Source organism: Acanthaster planci, linkage group LG04 (genome assembly GCF_054643075.1).
Source record: "Acanthaster planci isolate LZ-2023a linkage group LG04, COTS_SCS, whole genome shotgun sequence".
NCBI classification, from domain to species: Eukaryota; Metazoa; Echinodermata; class Asteroidea; order Valvatida; family Acanthasteridae; genus Acanthaster; species Acanthaster planci.
In genome coordinates this window covers 7,404,252-7,429,229 of record NC_141780.1, presented here as the reverse complement: position 1 = coordinate 7,429,229, position 24,978 = coordinate 7,404,252, and the positions used below count along the sequence as shown (strand labels likewise).

At 41.7% G+C, this 24,978-nt stretch overlaps 1 protein-coding gene across 1 annotated transcript; it reads right to left on the bottom strand.

Annotated features, from left to right (window-relative positions):
* Window positions 1-773: 773 nt before the first annotated feature.
* LOC110987733 (protein transport protein Sec61 subunit alpha-like 1) lies at window positions 774-18,359 on the bottom strand. The gene is made up of 13 exons (XM_022250748.2): window positions 18,203-18,359; window positions 17,540-17,607; window positions 16,908-16,973; window positions 15,984-16,062; window positions 13,921-14,052; window positions 13,369-13,478; window positions 11,912-12,065; window positions 11,148-11,308; window positions 8,199-8,339; window positions 6,794-6,850; window positions 5,000-5,191; window positions 3,402-3,478; window positions 774-2,532 (listed from the first exon to the last, which is right to left on the bottom strand). Exons 1-13 carry the CDS (start codon window positions 18,204-18,206, stop codon window positions 2,346-2,348), a joined length of 1,428 nt encoding a protein of 475 aa, XP_022106440.1. The 5' UTR covers window positions 18,207-18,359; the 3' UTR covers window positions 774-2,345.
* Between the last annotated feature and the right edge of the window lie 6,619 nt (window positions 18,360-24,978).

Below are 24,978 nucleotides of genomic sequence, written 5' to 3'. Positions count from 1 at the left end.
CTCGATTTCTTTTAAATTTGGCATGCATGTAAAGACACTCCTTATCATTACAGAGATGAAGTTTGAACTCAATCAGACATGCGGTTTTGTTGTTTTTTGCAGTCAAGGCTACACTCGTAACAAACAGCTAAAATAGCACCCTGTCCCGGCCCCCACCTTCCCCTTATAATTTCAGGTTCAACATTAACCTTAATAAAGGGCAAATGCGGTGGAACAATTTTAGTGCAAACTTCACCCCGCACATTTGTGTCTCCGTTAACGTCTTTTCAAATTTATTTCACTGTCCCCAAGGTTATTTTACGGTCTTTCCAGTTATAAGGCTGATCTTTCCATATTCATGAGTAAAAATGTGATGTCATCCCAGGGAAGAAAACCTCGATGTATTGGTTTGTGCACACGAAACTTTTACATTCGTTTTAGATTTTACTGGCCTACGTTTTCTCTTCTCTTACTCAGTAATAAACAAGCAATAACCCCTTTCTCAGGAATGTTTTCAATGGGTAAATTCTAGGTTCACCATTAATTTTGAATTATAGTCTGCCATGACATCGCACCAACAGCGCCCTCAGTTGTCCAGGAAAACATGGAAACTTGTAGAAGTACATGTCACGAATCCTGGTTCAAAGCTTCAGTAGCAACAGAAATTTTGCCGTCTGCTTTTTTGCACGCTCTGTAAGGAGACGGACACATTTACAAGTTTCCATGCCTAGATTGACACAATATCATCATATGTCTAATAGAGGGGAATAAATCCTCAATCACACAAAATATCCTCCTTTTCCGTCTCAAGTGCTACTATAATTTCCCTCCAAAATAAAACTGTGTGTATTCGACAACTGATCATAATCACAGAAACCGTCTCGTATGACTACTGAAAGGAAGCACACGTATTTGCTAACGGTTTTGTTTGTATAAACTAGAATTACTGTTATAAAAAATCACACGAGACGTCCAGAGACACAGGATATTTTTTCCGGTCCTCTCCAGTTTTATTCCTGGAAGGGTTCCAAATTATGAACTTGGACTTCCCCAAAGCGCGTGAAGCATATGTAGACGACGGCTGGAAAAGCCTATGTTTGCACTGTTTCTGAAATTCATGACAAAAGGTTCGTGCAATGAACAGCCTTCAACACCGTGGCCACGCCGTGCAATGGTGGCATCCCCCCATGAAAATCTCATTCGAGCTTGAGTTCAGAAGCTACAAGTAATTTTCTTTCTTTTTTTCAATAAAGAATCCTTTAATGAAATTCATTAACACTGACAGACCACAGACACTTTCTCGCCTCTTCTGGCCAGCTCATACTGTAAAATGTAAATTTCAACACATACTTGGATCCACTCAACTCACTGTTCTTGAAATCAATTCGTTGCTGACAAAAGACTTTATGGGACAATAGTTTACAGGCATTTCGGTTAAATTTTTGTACAAAGGGTACATTTTCTTTTAGTTTGGTTAATTCTACGCTAGTTCATCGTTCGCTGGCTTATCATACGAAATACCCGCGCCAAACCCATTGGTTGCAACGCGATATATGAAAACATCATCAACCCTGGTATACAACAACACAACTTGCATACAGTGACGAAACTCTGTGCACTTCCGTGGCTTTTAGCAATCAGCGAACCGACAAGCTCAATGATTTGATCAGAAATAAGAGATTCCAGATAGATCAGACAAAAGAAGCGAATGAACTCACTGACAAACGATATATATGTAAATGGCAGGTGAGACAGATATCCTGTGGCTGTAACTTCATAAATAGGGGAATTTGAAAGAACTAAACTCAAAACATGTAAAAGAACACGTCCAAGATACAGTACATTAAAGACAAAAATCATTTTCTGAACAAAATTTTTCTTTAAAAGTTGACACATTAGTGACTCTACCTGCGATGAATAACAGAAAAGCAGTTACTTAGTAAAACATAAAAGGAATCCCCTAAACCAAGACTTCTGATTTTTTCATTCACTAGTCAAACAGTTCTAATGAGAGGGAGAACTGAAACTCAGCACAAGAAATGAAGGAAATGGTGTAGAGACAACAAGGAACATTTTAGTTAAGTTCAAGAAAGGATAAACATTTTTGGGAGGGCCAAACAATGTCAGGTTTTATAGCTGTTCTTACCATCAGATGGTGGACTTATGTTCATCCACCCTTATCCCACCTCTGACACTACTGTTAAAGCCAAGATGCCAGTTAAGAGCAACGATGTCACTACACTTGTATTTTAAACCAAAGCCCCGTCTAAATGCTGAAACTGTTGTCAGTTCATTTCACCATTAAAAAAAAAAAGAAAAAAAAAGAAAAAGGAATCCAGTAGTTAAGAAGAATCGAATGTGATCATCTAGAAGAGTAGACTTCCCATGCCACCCATCTCGCTCTGTTCCTTGACAAAGATCTCAAAGTACTGGTAGATGATGGTGACAGCCAACAGGATACCGGTGCCCGAGCCAATGGCACCCAAGAGGTCGGCTGTGACCGAAAGGGCGCCAATGCACAGACCGCCAAAAGCGGCTGCCGTCGGGATGTACCTGTGACAAAACAAATCCGCAAACCAACAATAAGCGACCTAACAGCATGTGCGGACGCTCCTAACACAGGGAACCGAACTACAAGCAAGGTGGCACGGTTCGTTCGGAGGCCAGGAATTTCTCAGTGAGGCAAGCAGTGAGAGACACATTTCAAAGAACACAGCAGGCTATTTCCACTCTCGCATTGGCTGTGCATATAAGGCAAACTTTCCATCTGTAAATGCCTGGTGCTCTAAGCCTGTTCCCAATGGAAATATCATCAAGAAGTGGCAGCAGCAGCATCATTGAAGTACTTAAAGCATGTTTCGCGAGGCTTTTACCATGCTCATGGATAATCAGGATGTCACTTGATCTTTGAGCCTGTCTTCGCATGTGTTAACCTACAGAAAAGCCAAGAAAACTTGGCCAAGTTTTTTAGACTTTCAATGTTCTTTAGCACGAGTGCAGAATCTTCGCTAACCATACTAGAACATTCTGTGGACACAGTCAAAGCAAAATGCTATGGATAGCAGAAGCATCAAATTGGGCCCTGATGCACAGAGATGCGTTCAATGTTTAAGCACTGCTTTCATCATTGTGCACTGGTTGATACTCTAATTGATGGGTAGCAATCCAACTTATTAAATGAAATGCACCTTACAACTGTTTCATCCACTTCTTGATTCACCCCCCCTGACATGGATACCATCACAAATCCCCACCCTGGGCCAGCCTTTTCATGCAGCAGACAATGTTATCAAAAACGTTTTGAGGGATGTAAGTCCCCACCCTGTGGCTGACGTAAGACCCAAGGCAGAATGTGGGGTGGGGTGAGGGGGATGATTGGTACCACCAGTCAAGCGTGACCAACAAAGATCATGAGCTGTTACCTGTTGAGTTCATGGATCATCGACTTTTCCCTGTGTCCTCTCATCACCATCTGCTGATCCTTCAGCTGCTTGGCAACCTGAGACAGTAACAAACGAGGGAGAGTGCTTACAGAGCTAGGCGAGCAAAAAATTAAATGAAAAACATTTACTGCTCTTCCACTTACACGCACTTACAATGAAAGGCTGTGTGTGAACTGCCCATCATGAAGCAGTAATTTAGGGATTACAAAAATCTCAATGCAGAAATTAGCCGTGTGTTCAACAGACAAGTGTTCAAGCTGTTTGGGTTTTTAACACAAATCGAATACTTGCTTCAAGTGCCCTTCTGCTGGGCAGCAGATTTGATGAATTTATCCCTCACAAATTGGAGGGAATAAATGACTGTTAGCTTGTTTGATCAGGCATCACGTAAGAAAGAGCACATGTAATTCACCATTTACCCCATGAAAGCAGTAATTTGAAGGAGTGACGTTAATCTCGTCATGTGCCCGGCAGAAGGGCGTAAGCGCTGAGGCCCTTTTGCCGGGAAGCATGATCACTGCAAAAAAACTTTTCCTGGCAAAAGGACTATTCTATTTTAATGAAATATGAAGATTTCTTGGCAAAAGTAAAAAAATAATGCCCAAGTCCTCTAATAAGTTGTTCAAATGTTGCATTTTGTAGTAAATTATATCTGTTTTTTACTAAATCAAGAGAGTGCATTTCTTATGCCTGTTTGCCGGGAAAATTTCTTCTGCTGTGATCATGCTTCCCGGCGAAAGGGCCTAAGTGTGCTTATGCCCTTCTGCCCGGCACCCAACGATCTACAGATACATTGGAGAACAGATCTCTACGAACAAAACTGCTTATTTTCGGGCTAACAACTTTGCACACACAGCTCAGCACGACAGATACTGACGCTTGAAAGTCATTGGTGCAATTGTTACATGCTATTTTCTCACCACAATATCATGATTTGTGACACCCTGACGCTCCAACAAAACAAAGCTATGTTCAGCTCAAGTTCAGCACCCTGTCTGTCTCTGCAGATTTCCCATTGTGTACGTACAAACAGAGGATTACGCATCTGCACACACCTGCTGTTGGAGGCTAAGGAAAGGCCAGTGTTTAACCCACTGACTACACCTAAAAAATTACAGAATGCCTATCAAGGGTTCCTAAGGAAATCTGAAAACCCAAGACTTTGTCTTTTCCAGGACTTTCCAGGACCACAAAACATGACAATTTCCATGATCTTCAACACAATTTTGCAGACAAAAAGTTGCTTGGTAATATGAACTGGAAGACTGCCTGAGCCACTACAAAACTAATACTACTATCGTTATTCCGTCAGCGAATCATAAGTGGCCCATTAACAATGACCCTTCCAAAATTTTGATTTCCATGACTTTTTTCCTCAGAACAGCATTCCAGAACTCCCTATTTTCGATGACTCTGCAGAAACTGTTTTTTGCAGGATTCTTCAGGATTTTCTATGACTGTGGGAACCTTGTTATCGCTTCCTCAGAGCCTAAAGAACAATCCAATCTGGAAAAAGATAAATTGAGGCAAATAGAAGTTGCAGATTGAAGGCTTTTTGGGTGGGGTGGACTACTTACGTCCTTGGCAGATGAGCCTGACACATCAATCCATGTCTTGGAGAAGAAGGCGCAGGAGGACAGCATGAAGACGATGTAGAAGACGGCATGGATTGGGTCTGCCGCCATGTGGCTGAAGTTCTCCGGCGGCGACATGTAGTAACACAGACCACCTACAGGGTAGGACCGGTGGGGGCCCGAGTCGCCAGCTTCCTGTTGGTGGAAAAAGGCAAATGTGACAGTCTGAGAATGAGCCTCTTGAAGGTTAGCATGTTAAAAATGTCTGTGGGTTTTGTAGGACCACAGGTACAAAACACTGTGATCTAGTTCATCAAACTGAAGACCAGAACTATTCAGCTTACGGTCAAACAGAAAAGTTTACTTCCAATGTTAAATTATAAAGCTAACAAGTTTGACAATTTTGAATTTGCAATAATTTGGTTCTAACAAAAAATACCTGTCTACAAGTTTTCCTGATTTTCCCTGGCCTGGAGATGCAAAAAACTAACTTCCATGACCTCTCCTGTTTTGTTTTTTCTTCTCTTTTCAGGCTGCCATTTGTTCTTTCACAGATCTTTCAAGGTTAACCATTCTCAGAGCGACCACCACTGTAGCAAACCTCTTGTTTTACTCAATAGCATACGTCAGGAGCACTTCTCCCATTAAAGACCACTAAAGTGCCCAATATTGACCGCCTGATCGAAAGACAGCTGCTTTGTCTGTGAAAGGTTGATTATTGTATGCTATGATTAAGCACAAACTGGGGGAGTCAGAAAAGTGTGCACATTACATCTTTTATCAGTAATTGCTGCTGGTGTGGAAGGCTTCTACTGCAATGTACGGGGTACCAGTGCATCAGCTGGCTGCACTGGGCACCTAGCTCACATCAGTCGGTAACCCAGGGGCTAGTCTCCCTGCATGTTGATCACGTGACAGCACATTGTTTAGCCGCACATGCCAGTAATATGCAGGTTATGCACTGCCTTAGATCAAGGCAGAAGGGTCTCTGTGTGTGTCCATACTGAATACCTGGACTCCAATGTTGAAAGAGAAAATGGCCCTGTGTCCCAGTGTGTGATAAGCATACTGCGTATATAATGGGTCATTTCACGTCATGTCACAGATTGGAACAAAACCTCAAGAACTTAATGCTTTCCATCTTTCATCCATTAAGTTTTGAGATATGGATCAATAAATGTTTGGCTAAATGCATAACCTCTGTACTTTAAAATTTGGATCTCATAAAGTACACTACTCACAAAGCCAAGTGATATATCATTGTAAAGCTCTCAGACTGGCCTTCATTTCAATAAATAAAACCCAAATCCTAGCATGAAGCACAGGGAAAATGAGTTACAATAAGATCTTTGACTTCACATTAGGAAAACAAGTATGCTTAAATTTCCTGATTATTTCCAATTATTAGTTTATGATATCAAAACTATCTTGTCAAAATTTTTTTGATGGGTGATCCTACAGTTTTCAAGTAACAATTTTTCGAAGATGGCTTCCACAAGTAAAAACGTGCACATTTACATGCGTTCCCATAGCGTTTATGCATGTCTACATGTGTACTTACATGTACATGCTTACATGTACATGCATTTCAAGACAGTTTGTACTTTTGTGCCATGCATGAAACAGGATTTGGTGTCCTTGCGTGGGTACAGGGCATACGACAGGGCCTTATCCATGCCTGCCACTCTGCTATCTTTGAGGGAGTCCCTGTGAAGTGAATACATTTCAGGGGGCCTTCCATGTCTATTAAGGGCCATGGGCCTCATGCACTGACATCCCAGTGATCAATCAACTTACCGCCCACACCCCCAGCAGGTTCACAAAGAAATTGCCGCTGAATTTCACCGCCATCATCTGAATTGGAGACAAACCAAAACAGGTAGGTGAGTACAAACTGCACACGAAGGAGCTCAAACCCAACCATATTTCATCAGATTTTTAGTTGCGATGCAAATGTCCAGCCCTGCCGTCTTTTGTAACAGAAATAATTTTGAGATGATATGGAATCATTACACTGGCATCTGATGCTACCAATAAACCTCTCTGTTACTGTCCACGCAGACTGACACATATATCGGTTGGGCTAATTTTGTGGTTAGATGGGACTTTCAATCTTCTGCGGTACTGTTATACTGGGATATACTCAGGACTGCAAATCTGTTAAAATGTAGGATGAATTTGTAGCATCAAACCAGCTGAACAGGCTAGGTCAGGTCAGTAGATTAAAGAAAAATGCACTCCGACTTTCTGGGGGAATGATTCTTGATTCCATTTACTGCCTCATAGGTCCTTTCATTCTTCAGAGGGCAAATTCGCTTGAGTTGAAATGTGAAATGTGTTCAACTTTTGCAAATTGGCAGTGTGAATATTTGATCCGACGTCACAATTTTACATTCATGTTTGCTTTCCTGCTAAGCATGAAGCAACCATAAGAGGGATGGGGGAACCAAAACACATTGGCGTAGTGAAGCTTTTACAAGCACTCCATTAACTCTCTAATTGAGAGAAAACTCTAGACAGCCTCTTCTCAGCAAGTAATTATCTTTCAGGTTCAAAAAACACCTTAAGGTAAAATAGCTTTCCACATGCAACTGCTCTTGCAGAAAATTCCACAAAATCAACCTTGGCCAATAAAATTAAAAAGCTGCACTTAACCACTGTAAAATGCTGTAAAAGACACGACCCTTGCATTTCAGCATATTATTTTTGTCAGGCTCCGTTGTGCTCATTAACCCCTTGATGATGGGAATTTTTTTGAAAGCCGACTCCAAGAATTCCAGCCTCGCTTGACCACAAAGGCCACCTACCAAACCGCAAATTCTCGGTTTGTGGTCCTGTGTGCTCTGCACGCTTCGAATTACACAGTGAAAAGGCTCATTGTTCAGTGGCATGTGGCTCTACTCACGCTTCCACATTCCCGTTGCCTCTTTTCAAAGTGGGGACTATTGTGAAGCTGGTGATTATGATGCAAATTCGTTCTTTTCATTTCGAGCTACACACAAAGACCAATTACCATATATACAAGAGCCAGGGTTTGCCTTCTTTCCCCGTGTTCGCTCGAGCGTGGGCCGAGAATAATAGCTGAAAAGCGGGCTGAGGATCTCAATTTTTACGGCGGCTCTTACTGTCTCCTGGCGCGAAGGGGTTAAAAGAGCTGCAAATCTACGGTCGGTTTATAAGGAAATAAAAGACAGGAACTGACCTGGGATATGACGTACAAGTTGGAGACCAAGGTACTCTGCAGGATGATGGGGATGTTGGATGTATAGAAGAGCTTGATGGGGTAGGAGCTGTACTGGCCACGGTAACGGGCAGACTTGATGGGCAGGTCTACACGGAATCCCTGCAGTCAGGAAGGAAATAACACCTTGAGGGAGCTGTACATGTATACCTTCCAGGGAAGAAGTTTAACTTGGTACTCTGAGTTATCTGATTGCACATGAACATAACAAGCTGAATTCCCCAGACTAAAGACACTGTTGCTACACCTCGTGATTCGGGGCAAACTTTTGCATAGTGACCACCATCTCTGGAATGAACTGGTTCCTTTGTGCCCTTCTTATCCATTGAAAACAGTGTAGTGGCGCAAGGTGTCTTTTATGTAACTATTAAGCAAAAGCTTCCCCGAACCATGAGGTATAGAACCAGTGTCTTTGTGGAGTATGAAGTACAGAGAATTCAAATTGCTATGTTCACGTACATTTGAAGAACTCAGTGTACCAGACTTTATTCAAATTTTTGACAAAGCTGCTCCTCCTAGAGACACAACCAGGCTTTGAATGCAAACCAGATAAATATTATATGCAAACATTAAAACTGAAAGCCTAAGAAGCAAACTCAAGGTTGAACAAAGACCGTGGGCTGAAGCAGAACCTGAGCCCATTACCAAATCACTACACAAGCGGACTCAAGCTCAAGAAGCAGATTGCACAAGCTGAACATACTGTCCATCACTGTACATGAGGATCAGTAACTGGCAGTACATGCTATCATTGTTGATGGAACTCTGCCTATGTTATCTCTGAAAACTGTTTCAGAGTTGGTGTAAGGAGGTCGGTGTAAGGAGGTCACATTTTATTTCTGCCCCAGGTATTGTGCAATAGTGGCAAAAGGCTCCAAGAATGGACCAATGAACTTGGACAACGCTTCAAACAACAGCTACAGAAATTGAGTTTCACATCCCTTCTGTAATATTTGAAAAAGTGTTTTGAAATAATCAAAATCCAAGTACACATGTATGTGCAAAACATCTGCAGTCTTTCTATAATTTCTACGAGGTTTTTCGTGACCAAAGTAGAATAAAGCCAAGTTTGACAAGGTCTGTCCCTCTGGAAAAGATACTGCATCATACTTTATTTCCTGAGGTCACAACCTGCATCGTAACTCAATTTGTGGATGAGTTTCAGGGAAACAGGTGCAGGAACACCTGAACTATTAGTGACCCCCCAAAAACGGTTTGCTTTTCTTCACAAGACACATTTAGAGAGGGAGGGTTGCGCTTCATTTCCTCCAATTTCCAGCCCAGACACACCGGATGGTGAGGGCTCCTCTGAGCCTTAGCACTGACTGGAGTCTATTATGAACCATCACCAAGTCGGGGCACCGTGAACAGGATGCAAGATCCAACTGTTATAGACTTTGTCATTTGTCACTGGACGAGATGTACATGCAAGGGTGGTCACCCAAGTAAAAGTTCTAAGTCGATGATTACTATTCATCGTAGGTATCCAACCGGACTATTCTGCGTAGGTATCCATCCTGAGTTGAAGCGCGCCCTCACTAGCGAAAGAAAGACAGACTGGAGCAAAGTTTTCCAACCGGGTTCTTGCACGCGTTCGGCGTGCAGGCCGAAGACCATACATTCCAGAAAAAATTGTTGCCCGTACTGTGCGCGCTCCATGTCAAATGAGCATAAGCTTGCAAGCCTATGTAGTGAGTACATACCAAAGGACTGTCAATTTCATTTAAAACACGCCCTCTTTATTTCCTGCTTGGAGCGGAGAGCCTATGTCCTGTCAAAGACATAAAGAGGAGTTGTTCAACCACTTCATGCCAGATGACGTGTTATTCCCTATGTTGTAACAAGGAAGATATTAAACCACATTCTGGCCAATTCTGTATACAGTGCTGGGTGATGTCTATGCGCGTGCCCGCAACGGAGTGCGTCCGAAGTCATTCACAGGCACGTGCGAAGTCTGCCCCATCAGTGCAGCCCGGGATGGACTGGCACAGATGCTTTGTTCCCTCATGACCGTGCTGTTTTTGAAAAACCGAACTGTCTCACCGAGTCTGCACACACACAGAAACTCAAACAAAACAATGGAGGTTGAGAATGAGTGAAGCCCTCAAGTGGCCATGGGCCACTGTCAGTTGTTGCAGCAAATATTGCTCCGTCATACTATTGCAACGTTTCAACAGAGCGTTGCAGTATTAAAGAAATGATAAGTCTGAACAAATGACCACCAAGGGTGAGCATTTGTAAAGTCCAACTTTGTAGAGGCCTGTGGCTGTGGAATCTCGTCATATTAAAAAGTTGCATTTTCTGCCGAAAAATAACCATGCATCTGGGACAAGTTCACTATGCAATTATACTGTAGACGAGTGGTAAGGAAATGTGTCCAATAATACGTATATTTATCCAAAGAAGGTAGAGTGGAACACGACAGGGTCCACGCTAAATGTTCAGTACAGTGGTCGTTCGGTATAGCGAAATTAACTGCCGAACATTTCGTTGCCATGTTGAATAGCGCCCTCTCTTGTCTAACTGAAGAGCGCCCTCTTGTGATACTATGATTCACTGTTTTCGTGATGTTTTGCTGTTGCTTTCACGTTTGAGGTTTCTAGAAATGTATCTATTAATTATTATTTTTTATGAAATCTTGAGTTACAAAATTGACATTTAGTTTATCTTGAAAGTCGTGATGCTACCTCTCAGGATCAATCTCTGATGAATGCTGTGGCAAATCTTGGTTGATTTGTAACTGCACAAAATTCAGTAGGTTTTGTGCACAAAATATTGGGAGCCAAGGACGATGTTCAGTACAGCAGAATGTTTGGTATAGTGGTGTTCGGTATAGGGGCATTCCACTGTATTTTACCATTCCGCTTCAGGTCACTATAACGTGACCTTGGGGTCACAGCTCAAACTGACCTGGAAATAGATGACGATGGCAAAGACCAGAAGGGTGGCCATCAGATTCATCAGGTTGGGCAGATTCTGTCGATAGAAGGCCTCGCGCAGGGCGCGCACCTTGTCGGAGCGGGTGGCCAGCAGGTGAAACAGGGCTATCACGGCGCCCTCAAACTCGGTGCCTGAAAGACGAAAGTTAGAAAACAGTCCTTTTGGTCAGGCGAATGGCTCCAATCTAGTTCAGAACAAATAATTCATGTTCCCATAAAGTCAGTTCCATCTGCCAATAAAGTTCAAAGCCTTCAGCATGTTTCAATAATGAAAACACTGTGCAGCTACACAATTGTTTGAAAAATTTGCCATAAATACATTCTGAAGCCTGGTTACAAACCACATGTAATGCCTTGGGGCCTACGCATGGTTAAACATGTTCTTAGAGCCTGTTTATTTCATACGGATTCCGATCTCAATTTTTTACCTGTCACTGGTTCATTTATAACTTCATCCGCCCTAATGGATGGAATAAACCACCACATATTAGGACCAAATGCCTTTTCCAGGGCTTACCAGGACTAAAATATGACAATTTTCATGACGTTAATGCCATTTTGTCGAGAGTATTTGTTTGGTGTCATGAACTAGAAGACCGCCACAGCCACTCGTATTCACAGACTGACAAGGACAGTCAGGGAACTACACAAATAGTCTCAAATGCTTTTCTAGGTCACTAAGAAGGCAAGCACGCTGAGCAAGCACAGTCATTCCAGCCGTTTTTCATGTTTTACCTCTTCCAGTGTTGACGGTGGCCGGACTAAACGCTCGCCACACAATGGTCTCGCACACGTTGGTAGCAATGAAGAGGGAGATACCAGACCCAAGGCCGTATCCCTTCTGCAGCAATTCGTCCAGCAGCAGGACAATCAGTCCAGCCACAAACAGCTAAAAAAATCGAGACAGTGAAGCTACGGTGTCAATTCTTAAATTCTAATCTATTTCGTCTAGGCTCCAGCAATGTCTCATTTAGACACCTGTCCACCTGTGCCGAGGACTGGCCAAACATGAATTTGGACAGGCAGTTTCTACTGGGTCAAATTTTAAAAGCCTCATTTTCATATAACTATTTGGCACCAGCGAACAAGTCCTCACGTTGCCTTCCAAAAATGCAGTGTACAATGGAAATATGGCCTGAGACAACATCGAGGGGTGTCAAATTCAAAGATTTTCCCAGCAGAGAACGGGCAGATTTTAACAGGGGCTGGGGTAGGGAAAGGCAGATGTTTCAATCCTAGATGAAACCGTTGGCTCAACAGAGCATGGCTCTATGCACAGATTTTCAAAGACAGAAAGTTCTGTTCATTTCAAGAACACTGTATTTTCCAGTTGAAGCAGGTCAAGAGGCACTTTTTCTGCACAGATGAGCAGAATCTGCTTGAATTATTAAAAACTCAAAAATAAATTTCCATTAGTTTGAACGTTAGCCTTGCTATGGCATACACTTTGGTCTTGCAACTTTTGCTTTCAACTACGAGAAGCAACATTTTTTGGCTGTTGGGTACGTTCTACAATGTTTGCTCTGCGGTCAGGGCACATGAACCCTAACCCAGCCAGGCACAGCTAAAGTGCACCGGGTTTAAAGTCTGGTGCACTTCGTAGCACTGGGTAATCAACAGCAGTCCAACCAACTGCCTTTGTCAAAACAAAGGGAGCTGGTCTCACTGTACAATGCCACTGTTGGATCTTGTGTTGGCTGGCAACCACAGACTCCCAGGCTGTTTGGCCTTGGGGAGAGTTGACCAGTTGGATCTTGTTACATTGGGCAGGCAAGCCCATTTGAAAAATGATCTAGACTGATGCGTCTGGCAGGGTTTCTAGCAAAAGTATCCTAGAGGATTAGGGTAAATAACATCTAGAACTTCCTAAAAAAGAGACAACAATACTTGAATGTCACTTGCTGTTATGCCAGCTCAAATTCGATTGTGGTCCTCTGCAAATGCTACAATTTTATGTACATTCAGATGAGAATCGGTAGTATGTGATTTGCAACGTAAACAAATAAACTACACACAGAGGGTGAGGTCATAAAACTAGCCCCCTTTCAGCAGGCACCAAAAGACTACCTGCCACTCATGCAAAGACCTCTTCACAGGAAAATGTAGACATTCATGCCGAACATTCGCTAAGCTCACCAGTGCAGTTGTTATTGATCAGGCATTTAATCTCGTGAGCGACCAGCTGTACCTACCTGGATGATGATCAGCAGGCAGATGCCAGCGCCAATGTCTGTGGGGTCGCCATACATGCCAGTCATGACGTAGACGATGGCCTGGCCAACAGTAATGATCATACCAAACACTGCACAAGAAGGGTTGAAAATAGACAAACTGACTAGCACTTTATAACTTGTCCAATGCATCCACTGCAACCTTAGTGAACAGATTTACATTTTACATACAGGATTTTTACATACTGCCAACCCCTAATCTTCTAAAACCCTTCTTGCATATAAAATGAAAGATTTTAAAGGATGGAAACAGCATGGCCAAAACGTGTAACTGATTTTGAGGCATACATTGTGTCAAAATCTAAGATCCAATCGTAATTTGCTTATGCTCAGCAATGCAAGTATACGAGCATAGGTAACACCACTCCAGCAGAGTGACAGTTGCTACCCAAAGAGTTTCAAGGATTGAGGCAACGACCACATTGCCATGAAGAATATTCAAGAAACGATGGACGATTGAGATAGCAGCCATTTTTACTTAGGCTAGCGACTAAACTGTAATTACAATCATACATTTCTGAGCTCCGTTGAAGAGGGCCCGGTCCTTTGGGGTATCTCCAACCTCGATGATTTTAGCTCCGGCAAGCAGCTGCATGATCAAGCCAGACGTCACGATGGGTGATATACCCAGCTCCATTAATGTACCTGTGAGACAAGGAAAGGGAAGGGAAAAAAATCTTGATACTAAAGGTGGCCTGATGAGCCAAATATTAAGAAGTTCACCCTTCGTTAGAGCATGTAAACGAGGTTAACCCTAACCCTGCCAGATGCAGCATTGTGCAGCAGATGTAAAAGTCTGGTGTACTTCGTTGCACTGGGCAAACAACAGCAGCCGAACAAACTGGCCATGTTGAGACATTGGAGGACTAGACCTGTTGGATCTTGTCACACTGGGCAGGCAAGCCACTTTGACAAATGATGCAGACTGACGTGTCTGGCAGGGTTTCTAGCCAAAGAACCCTGGATGGCTAAGGTTAACCTTTACTCTTTTGGACCTCCCTGCTAAAATTTGTGCCACCCTGCTTTTTTTTGAGTAGTGTATTTTTCCCTGAATGTCTACTTTCTCAAGATTATAATAAAAAGAAGTTTCCTGCAGTTTGTGGATCGAGTTTGAATTTACCGAAAACGCTTGTGATGTACTGACAATGGTGACCGTTGGCTGCCTACCATTATGTTTAGTCTACCTTGTGTGCCGAAAAACCATCACGTATGTTTTGAACATGTACACGTACATTGTATTCCGCAAGCTTGTACATGTACACGCAGTGCATGTGACTGGTACCCGCGGCGCAACATTATTTTGCGGAGTGTGCGCGGGTGCCAGTGGAAGGACCATGCCATGGCTGAGCGGCCCCCACGCTCTGCTGCGATGGAAGGGTTGCTTCATTTTTATCATGTGAACTGGAAACTGTAAACTTATCTTTGCCTGAACATATTTCTTTTGTCCTTTTTTATTCAAGGGCGCATTTTGAGGCTTGCTTTTACTCTGCCTTTTCACAGTCAACTGATCATTGAGAAAACCGCATGCTCTGCTCGTCTCAAGCATGTCTCGAGTCACTAACATGAAGTTCTGCTAAAATGCTCCCGAAATTAAAATAATTTTGTCATCAAATCTTTCGATGAAGAAACTCCTCCTGAAGCATATCCTAGCCAATCATTTCACGTTGTAAATGTAATCAGACTTTGGGGCCAAATTACAGACGAAAGTGGTCTGGAAATTGCCCCAAAATGCACCACAGAGCATTTAGAATCCAAAATTTTCCAGGGCCCTTAAGCGGGCCCCGGACCCCATGCCGTAAGGGCTTCGCGCTTGCAATTTTGTCTACCGCCCTGCCAAAATTTTGGGCCATGGAGAACACTGGGTGCAGCAGAGCAAGTAATAAAGAATGAATGTATCACGACCAGGAGTGGTGTGCCAAAATGAAGAATGCTGCATCATGAGTCCATTCCTTTGCAGTGGTAATTCCTCCCCGCTTCAGTAAAACTTTGAATAGGATGCCTGTACAGACCCCATCCCTGCTCAAATGCAAAAGAATGCATTAGAATACATTTTGCTGTACTGTACTTCTGATTTATTTTGCAGCACTTAGCAAGGTTCTCATTTCAGCTGTGTTGCATTCTGTTGCATTTAGCATGATTCTCATTTCAGCTGTGTTGCATTCTGTTGCATTCAGCAAGGTTCTCATTTCAGCTGTGTTGCATTCTGTTGCATTCAGCATGATTCTCATTTCAGCTGTGTTGCATTCTGTTGCATTTAGCATGGTTCTCATTTCAGCTGTGTTGCATTCTGTTGCATTCAGCATGATTCTCATTTCAGCTGTGTTGCATTCTGTTGCATTTAGCATGGTTCTCATTTCAGCTGTGTTGCATTCTGTTGCATTTAGCATGATTCTCATTTCAGCTGTGTTGCATTCTGTTGCATTCAGCATGATTCTCATTTCAGCTGTGTTGCATTCTGTTGCATTCAGCGTGGTTCTCATTTCAGCTGTGTTGCATTCTGTTGCATTCAGCGTGTGGCACTAATTTTACTGCAAACCCGATCAGGTTACAAGGTTTTTATTAAAAGCTCAGCTTACCTCTGTTCGATGCCATGATCACACGCATCCAATAGAAGGGATCCGCTGAGTCCGAGGACATAATTCCAAACAGAGGAATCTGAAAAGCAACAATGTCCATTGGGAGCTGAAAAAAGCATACACTGTTTGGGTGTAGGAAACAGTAAAAGGTCAAAGGTGCAAACTGCAGTACCAAAGAAAGAGTATAACATCTGAACACTAACCCTCCCTAATTCTTGAAATCCCCAAGATGGTCTAGGGGGATTTTTTTATGCCAGCCACAACTGGATGAACTATTTGTGAGGCTTGACGACCCTTGGACATTTGAACAGGACTTTGTTTTCTCCCATGGTAAACTTACATGTAAAGGGATTTCCCTATGAGAAAGTTTGCCTGACTTGGCTTTCACGTCTCTTTTTGATAACATTTCCACAATATCATATTACTTAAATACATTTCGGGTAAAAGCCCTGCCTTAAAACAAAAATATGAATCCCTTCCTGAAGAAAACACAGTGCAACAAAACCAGGGTTTTAGCCACTGTGGTGTCCAGATTTGTTTTGATGAGAAAAGCGGGCATCCTAGTTGCTCCGATTTCATGGTTTAAAATGCATTCATGAAACAAAAACAAGCTGTCCCTAACAACCCACACGGTGCCCGAAGGACACCAAGACACCCCCCTTGATAAAAAACTGGATTTGATAGGTCAACTATCCCTGACACCCGACAGCCTGAGTTGCAGCCTGCCAGCCTGAGTTGCAGCCTGCCAGCCAGCACAGGAGCCAACAGTGGCATTGCTCAATGAGAACCAACTCCCCACTGTCCAACAGGCAATGCAGTATTGCCAACTGCCCAGTGCAATAAAACAATCCACCTGGCCTACACACTTGTTGCAATCACTTTGCGACGTCCAGCAAAGTTAGAGTTACCTCTCCAAGTACTTACCTGGCAGCACACCAAGAAGATAAACAGTGTGATGGCAGTCCATAATACTTTCTCCCTGAACTGGATCTGTTGAGTATTCAATAGGAACAGACTTCTGTGTATTGTAAATCACTAAACAAAAACAAGTCCAAACACACTTACATCTTGCTCCAATTGTGTAGGGTGTGTAGAACATCACAGCCAAAGTGGGCAATGTCTTTTTTGTTAACTTTATAATTGCCTCGGTTTATTATATATAATCATACATAGCGGTTTTGCCTCGGTTTAACCACTGCGTCTCAAAACCTGTAAATAGCATGCCGGCCAATTTTTTAACGATTGCGCGAACCTTCTAATCATCTAATAAAAAACCACAGATTCCACAACATTCAATATCTACCTGTTTTATTAGTGCTGTCTGATGAAAAACGCTGTCGTATTTCATAATTGTCGGTTGGTCGTAATGAAGTAACATTAGAAAAAATTTTCCCCTGATTACTGCACTGTTTGTTCAGTAGCACAACTGGCAGACATGTTGATTCAATGGGAAAAGAATGCGTGTTTACACGAACCTAAATTGACAGGTGTGTATATTTCAAACAACTGGTTCAATCTATGCCAGGAAATGTAGAGATATAGAAATGTGGGCATACCTTTCTCTCTGGTTTAGAGATTTCAGGCAGCACCGCACAGAACGGCTTCAAGACTTCAAGGAACTTCACTGAAACAACAAAACATGCAACAAATTCAAATTATATATGAAGGTACAGGATGAAACCACAATGGAAAGAACCACAATAGAAATAATTATTGATTTACAGTAAAGTTCTGATTTACCATAAATTTGGAAACATAGGGAAGAATGACTGACGGCAGACGGTATGAACACCAGAATTTTTTTTCCTAGCACCGAGTATTTTTTTAAAGTAGGCCTAATAAAAATCTGAAATTTAATATTTTGAATTTTGTCAAAATTTACCTAAACTACAGCGACAAAGACTAGGCCTAAACGTACTAGGAGTAAGGAATGTGGATCCTCAAGGTCTGAATGTCAGTTAGTTTGAAAAAGTGGACTTTGTTTTACTCATTATTGCAACAGGGTGCTAAAGCCAAGGTACTGATCACCGGCCATACACATGTACGCCTAGCATCTGTACAGACTAAGTTAACATCTGACATGTCTGACCATGGAGATGGTCTGACAGGCCCTCGGCCGGCCTCAGGTTTATCGACCTCCTGATGCCTGTAATTAAATTGATGTTTACACCATCAATGAGACACTGATCTCTATAATTTTAATATAATGACTTACTAACCCATTTTGATTTCTGCCCCTAGTTAGCGGGCAACAGACAACTTGACACGGCAAAGAATCCAAGATGTATGCAGAGAATCTGGTTGAAAACTAGCACCCGCTGTAAAATGGACGACGGAAAGGCTCATCGAAGAATCCTGGTATCCGCATGCTGATGAACCTCATTGATCTAATGTGCTAAAGTGAACACGCAACCAGCGAAAGATAAAATTGGTCACGTGATTTGGTGTAAACGTGGACGTGTCCAAAACTTGGAGCACGGTGCCCTACGCATACCCTACCCATAGTGCATTAGTCAGTGGTAAGGATCTCAGACTATGCGCGTAAAAGGCCGCCCGTGGGAAACAAACGCGAAACTTGCGACTGCGGCTGATTTGAATAGCCGTGTGTACTCATACTAATCTACTGATCGGTATGATACAATTTCTCCGATACATGTGCAAGGTGAAAAAATAGATAAATAAATAAAAAAATAGAAAATAATAATAATAATATCTGACAGTATTAAAATTCAATTTCCTAAAAATTACAAAGCACAAGAAATACAGGAATAAGGAGTATCAAACAAACTACAAGGGATCAAGTGCAACTTTCTTGTCCGAGCAGAACTTGAAAAAACAAACAAACAAACAATCAAAGCTTTAATTGTACCACATGCAGGCCTGAAGGATTGCCTAAAAAGCTATATACATGTACATGTACATGCAGTATCGTTGAGAGGCCTTCTAACATACAGCAGTAAGTTTCGTACAACATCATGAGGATAATTATTTCACAAATAAAAACAGCAAAGGCACACTAACCCAGAGCAAACAAACTTTGGCATTGACTCCCCCACATACCAACAAGTAAATAAACGAATAAACCAACAACAAAACCAACCCAAAATCAAGCAACCCCCCCCCAAACATAAGTAGGCCTACTACAAAGGAGCGGTTATACAGGGTGTCCCAGAAAAAAAACCAAACTTCCATTCTCTGGTTTAACCAAAGTGTTACAACTGAGTTTTGATGCCTCATTTTGAAGACAAGGGTGTTCAGTGATACATGACAGGGAGTGATGCAATCAAAGTATCATTAGAAATCACACTGTTTCTACTTTATATCCATCCTAAGTTATATTATAATCGTATATCTCTTGGTTTGGGCGTATTGACCCCTTTAATCGGGTTTTTTTTCTTGTATCTAAATAAATGCCCCCTTCCCCCTAATCAGTTGCCCTTTCTCTCAAAGTGCCCCTGCGCACATTTTAAATCGCACCCAGAACGTGCCCGGCAGCAAACTTCAAGTGTAGCAGTCTTGGGCGCCAAGACGGCAGAACTCGATAGCAGACGTAGACTCGATCGAGCACATGCCGCGCGCCGATTTCTATTGCGCCCTCTCCTGACTTCATTTCACCAAACGACGGCTCGTTCTACGATCTTGTGAATTTCCCGCAACCGAGGCGTGGCCTTTGCATGCAAAATAGCAGTTAATATGAAAATTCACAACCCTAGGATGCGAAATAGGATAAAAAATTGTCTGTGGAAATGTAGGAGCGGGTTCGCATCAATAGCGTCAGCTTGCTTTTTCTTCAGTTTTGTTGTAGGATGTCTTTTACAGGCCTCCTTCTTCGCTCCTTGTTCCAATACTTCGACCGCGGCCATTATCAACAGTGACAGAGCTGGAACTTCAGTAGTACTGAGCGACCCGTAGTAGCACTTGTAAATGTACATTGTACATTTTTCGCGTAATAAGTCATGCGATGCAGGTCATGATCCATATTCATCACATACAGGTTCAACTGGACTTTCCCGGGCGCTGATTGGTTCCTCCGGAAATCCGGAGGAAATCCAATGAAAAAGTTAAACAGTGTGAAGGTGATTCGCTAGACGTTAGATAGAACCATAGATATAATAAGAATAGTTTTCTTATTATATTTATGGATGGAACGAGCGGTCGATTGGTGAAATGAAGTCACGAGATGGCGCAATGGAAATCAGCGCTCGCGGCAAATTTTATGCGCGATTGAGTCCATTATCGAGTACTGACGAAGTTCGCTCTAGACTAGGCCAAATGAAGGGCGCCGTGCGCTTATTAACAGATATCGTCCACGCTGAACAGCGCTACCTTTCAAGGATGGCGCTATTCCGCCCCGCGCTTTTTGATTTCACGAAGATTGGTTGAACCATGGAGATAGGAAAAGTGTATACCTTTCAGCAAGGATTCGTGCGTCCCTTTTTTCGTCCCCTCCACCTTCATGACATTAGAAGTGACGTTGTTACACCCCTTCATTAAGTTGGCGTTCTCACCATGGAAGGACAGATCGAGGGGTTACAATCTGGCACTTCAAAGTGATCGATGAGCATTGCTACCCGGTTCGACACACAACAGTAAACATTCCAAAATGCCCCAATTTCTGCCTGCAGCTTAGCCGTACAAGTGGGGCCAGTGATATCCTAGCAATATTTGGTGTGTTTTGTTTGCAACTACAACTTATCGCCGTGACCAGGAAATAAAGAGAGAAAAAAAAATTAAATATTAGATCTACTTTTGCTTTTTATTTTTGTCTCTCCAAAACATCAGTTTTCAAAGTCTTTGTACGAATCTACTAAGACTGGCCAGCAAGATGTTGACCAGCAACAAACAAACAACCAACAAAATACGCTATTTGGTCACAAGGAGTGATCATGAGATCTCATAGAATATTTTTTTGTATAAATGCGTAATAATAATGATTCAAATAAAACACAATATATCTTATAAAAGTGGCTAGTATTTATTCCCAAAATAACTCCAGAAGATAGCGTTCGATAAGAGCAATGACTGTAAGCAGTGTAATGTTCTGAACCTCTGTTTAACTGTACTTTATAATACTTCTTAATACTTTTCACAGTACATCTTAATATTTCTGAAATTTTTTTTGGGGGGTGTATTTTTATATGTACATGTATATCTAATGACACAGGGCCTCAATGAAAACCAGCTTTAACTGTTTGAACTACCTGTATAAATAAAAACACTTAGGGCACACACCCTAATACAAGCGATTGCGCAAACATTAGACGTTTTTACAGTGTAATTTGCTAAATCAAACATTTTCCAGGATCCTGGAATTTCTCCTGGAGGGATCAGGCTCCTCATTTCTTTAGTCCGATTTTTGTGGACAGGTGGACACATACTTATAACGCATTACATTGTTACTGACGTGACCTTTCATGCTGTTTAAAACTGCAAAGCGTGAAGGCGTTTACTTTTTGTCCATAACACTCGACGCTACACGGGGTTCCTGTCACTTCTTGGAAACATTAACATGAAAAACATTAATACTTGTTACTTTATCTTTCGTGCTCACGGCGATCCAGTGCGCACAGGAAAAATCACCATTATAAAGTCTTTTTACAGAGCACTAAAAATCCCGCTTAGATTAGCAATTAATAGCAAAAACGATTTAAAGAGATTTTCTGAAGAAAAAACAAAAACAGAAAACCTGAGAGAAAATGATCATCAAAGTCGCAACCCGGTACCTTTTCAAGGCCCTGTCGCACTTCTTTTACCGTCAAGGCCATTTGTTCACATGCGTGCTTAATTATGAATCATTAGTGAAAAGGTCTATTCTCTGTGGTGGGGCTAGACGATTTTCAGCAAACATTCGTGCATTCAGAGACTAAAAGACTCTGAAAAGAGAAATCACTTGAATAGACGGTAAAACGAATGTTAAAGTCCTGGCTTTCAGTCCAATAGAGTGAATTTCTATAACATCTAAAGAGTTGCACTGAAAATAAAAAAACAGTAATCGGATTAAGAAATGTTTGTAAACCCAGGCTGAGAAACGTTAAAGAGCAAATTAAGGGCATTAAGTGTTTTGCTGCATTAGCCCAAGAAAGGCACACAACACAAAATGACGTTAGAAAACACCGTGTTAACATTTCTGCAACTCAACTTGACCATCTCTAAAACCTTAAACACTTCTTAGAAATAGGATCATGTTAATTACAATTTACAAGGTTACGCGAAATAAAGAACCTTTTCTTTATTAAGTGCATGTGTGAAATTTACACTTTTTGACAGTACATTTTTTACCCAATGCTGTCACACTTCTTGTTCTCTGCAGCGATGCTTTTAGCATGTGAACACGACTTGCGGGAAAAAAGCGAACAGAAAAAAAGATATTTCAGTTATGAACGCCACAAACACATGCGTTCACATGAGTACTCCCTTTCTCCAATTAGCCTTTTGCGAGTTAACTTTGGCCCAAATCTGGTACACTGAGTTCTTTAAATTCACGTGAACATAACAACTTCAATCGCTTTGCCACAACACACTGTTCGCAATGGATAAAAAGGTAACAAAGGAACCAGTCCATTCCAGAGATGGTGGTCGCTATGCGAAAGCTTGCCCCGAATCACGAGGTATAGCAACAGTGTCTTTAGTATGAGGAATTCAAATGTCATGATTACGTGCAATCGGATAATTCAGAGCACCAGATTTTATTCAAATTTAACTCGCAAATGGCTTATTCCTCGGGACGTAGTCCAACAGGCAAGGGGTTGCTGATATGTACATTGGAACACGTTGTTTCCTTCTAAACCCCTAGACAATAATTATATTTCGCGGGGTCTTGTATTCTGGTAGGCGATACTTTTTCAACGGATGTGATCATTATTAAGCATTGCTATAAGAAAATTAATTGGTCTCCCTCAATTCTAGCAGTAAGCGGGAGAGTTAACAGGCGCCGGGTCGGTCACCTTTCCTCGGAAAAGTGATGTTGTATTAATTTAATAGATGACTGTTGTGGCTGTTTTTGAAAACCAAGACAAGAAATATTCATCGAAATGTCGCATATAAAGGCGCCTCCTTCTTCGGCATTTGACAGTCAATATTCTATCAAATATATTTTCTGATGGTGAATTGCATGGAGCACATGTCACCCCTTTCAATCTGAGAGTGAAAGTCGTTTGTTATATTTCTCTTATCAACTGTTAATATGCGAATGGCTTTTAAAATTTATAGCTGAACACAGCGCTTGATTGTTAACAAAAACCAAATTGCAAGGAGCCCTTTGAATGGAGTAATAAATCAAGATGTCATGACACAAAACAGTACATGGTCATGAACAGACATCAACAATGCTATTGTCTGTTAATGATATTTCCGCGTCGTTTTCTGAGGAGTGCGATGGAGTTGTGACAGAAGAACGCCCATTGAAAAGGCAGAGAAATCCTCCATGGCAGCGTTGTATGTGTCTGGTGCAGAGAGCAGCGCGCAAGATTTGCCAATAGATGTGATATCTGACATTTTGAAAACATTTCTGGACAAGGAGACTCCAAAAATAATCAAAATTGTAATTGGATTGGATTCCCCCCAAATCTTATCGTAGGGTTGTTGCTTTGTTTGTTTTTTGGGGGGTGGGGTGGGGTGGGTGGGGAGACATACAATCGTGACAATGCATAGTTCTTATAATTTTTCAAGCGTTCCTCTCTATAGCCATTACTTTTCTGCATTCTTATTTCAAATTAGTTAAAACCAAGAACGGCAGTGGTCATCGGTCCTCCTCTGAAGAAGGGGGAAGGGTGGAAGAAAAGAAAGAAAGAAAAAGAGAGAGAGACTGGGGTTAAAACTCAATGTCAATTTCGCTTATGTGTACCAACAATATTTACTGGAAAAAAGAAACAGCATTATGAATTGCGCCTCTTGGCCATGTGAATGCTCTGTGGAAGTTTCTAGTTTTTCACAATATTTGGTGGCTCGACTCAAGTCCCGACGGGTAAACAACTCGACTCACGTCGCTGAGAGCAAATGACTCAACTCAACTCGAGTCCCTTATAAGAAGACCCAACTCGACTGAAAGTTAATAAGATTCGAGTCCAAAAAAACAAAACTAACAAAAACAAAAAAACAAACAAACGCAAATTTCTTTTCGGAAAAAAATCACGTGTTCTTATCATCAAGGTTCAGGTGTGGTGTGACCATATGTAGAAACCCAAGGGTAAACTTAAAAATGTCAAAAAATGTCCTTCTTGCTTTTATATATCGTACTGTGTTCAAATATTGTTGACTCGAATTGACTCAAGCTAAATACTTGACTCGACTCGACATTTTTGTCTAATGAATTGACTCGACTCGAGTAACTACATTACGAAGACTCGACTCAAGTCACATAAATTAGTGACTCGTTACAACTCTGGTTATGTGTCAATATCAAATCATTCCATTCTTTTTGGGGGGCATCATCTGCATGAGGTATGGGATCTTCTCGTGGCAAAAAAGCATTTGAAACCATAGAGCACATGTCAACCCTTTCAATCTGAGAGTGAAAGTCATTTGTTATATTTCTCTTATCTACTGTTAATATGCGAATGGCTTTTAAAATTTATAGCTGAACACAGCGCTTGATTGTTAACAAAAACCAAATTGCAAGGAGCCCTTTGAATGGAGCAATAAATCAAGATGTCATGACACATGAGGTATGGGATCTTCTCGTGACAAAAAAGCATTTGGAACCGCATCCCCAATTCAGTGGCGTATCCGTAAGGCAGAAGGCACGGACCAGGTTGCCCCTACGGACACCGTTGCTATTAGAAAAATTGACAGCATTAACACTATACAGAAACGGTGTTATCGTCTTTCTTGTCGGGGGAGAGTGAGGATCCCTATGTGGATTAAGTATGGACAATCATTTTTTTTTAAAAAACAAACTAGGAAACCAAAAATCTGCACTCAATCCCAACTCAGAACTCACTAAAAAATATCCAGCATTAAAGTTTAACTATAGCTGATAAATACATTTTCCATCGGT

Coding starts and splice junctions, on each gene's coding strand:
- LOC110987733 (XM_022250748.2), bottom strand. Junction 5,192..6,793: donor ACCTGCTGGGGGTGTGGGCG/GTAAGTTGATTG, acceptor TTCCACCAACAG/GAAGCTGGCGACTCGGGCCC. Junction 2,533..3,401: donor ATGATCCATGAACTCAACAG/GTAACAGCTCAT, acceptor GTTTTGTCACAG/GTACATCCCGACGGCAGCCG.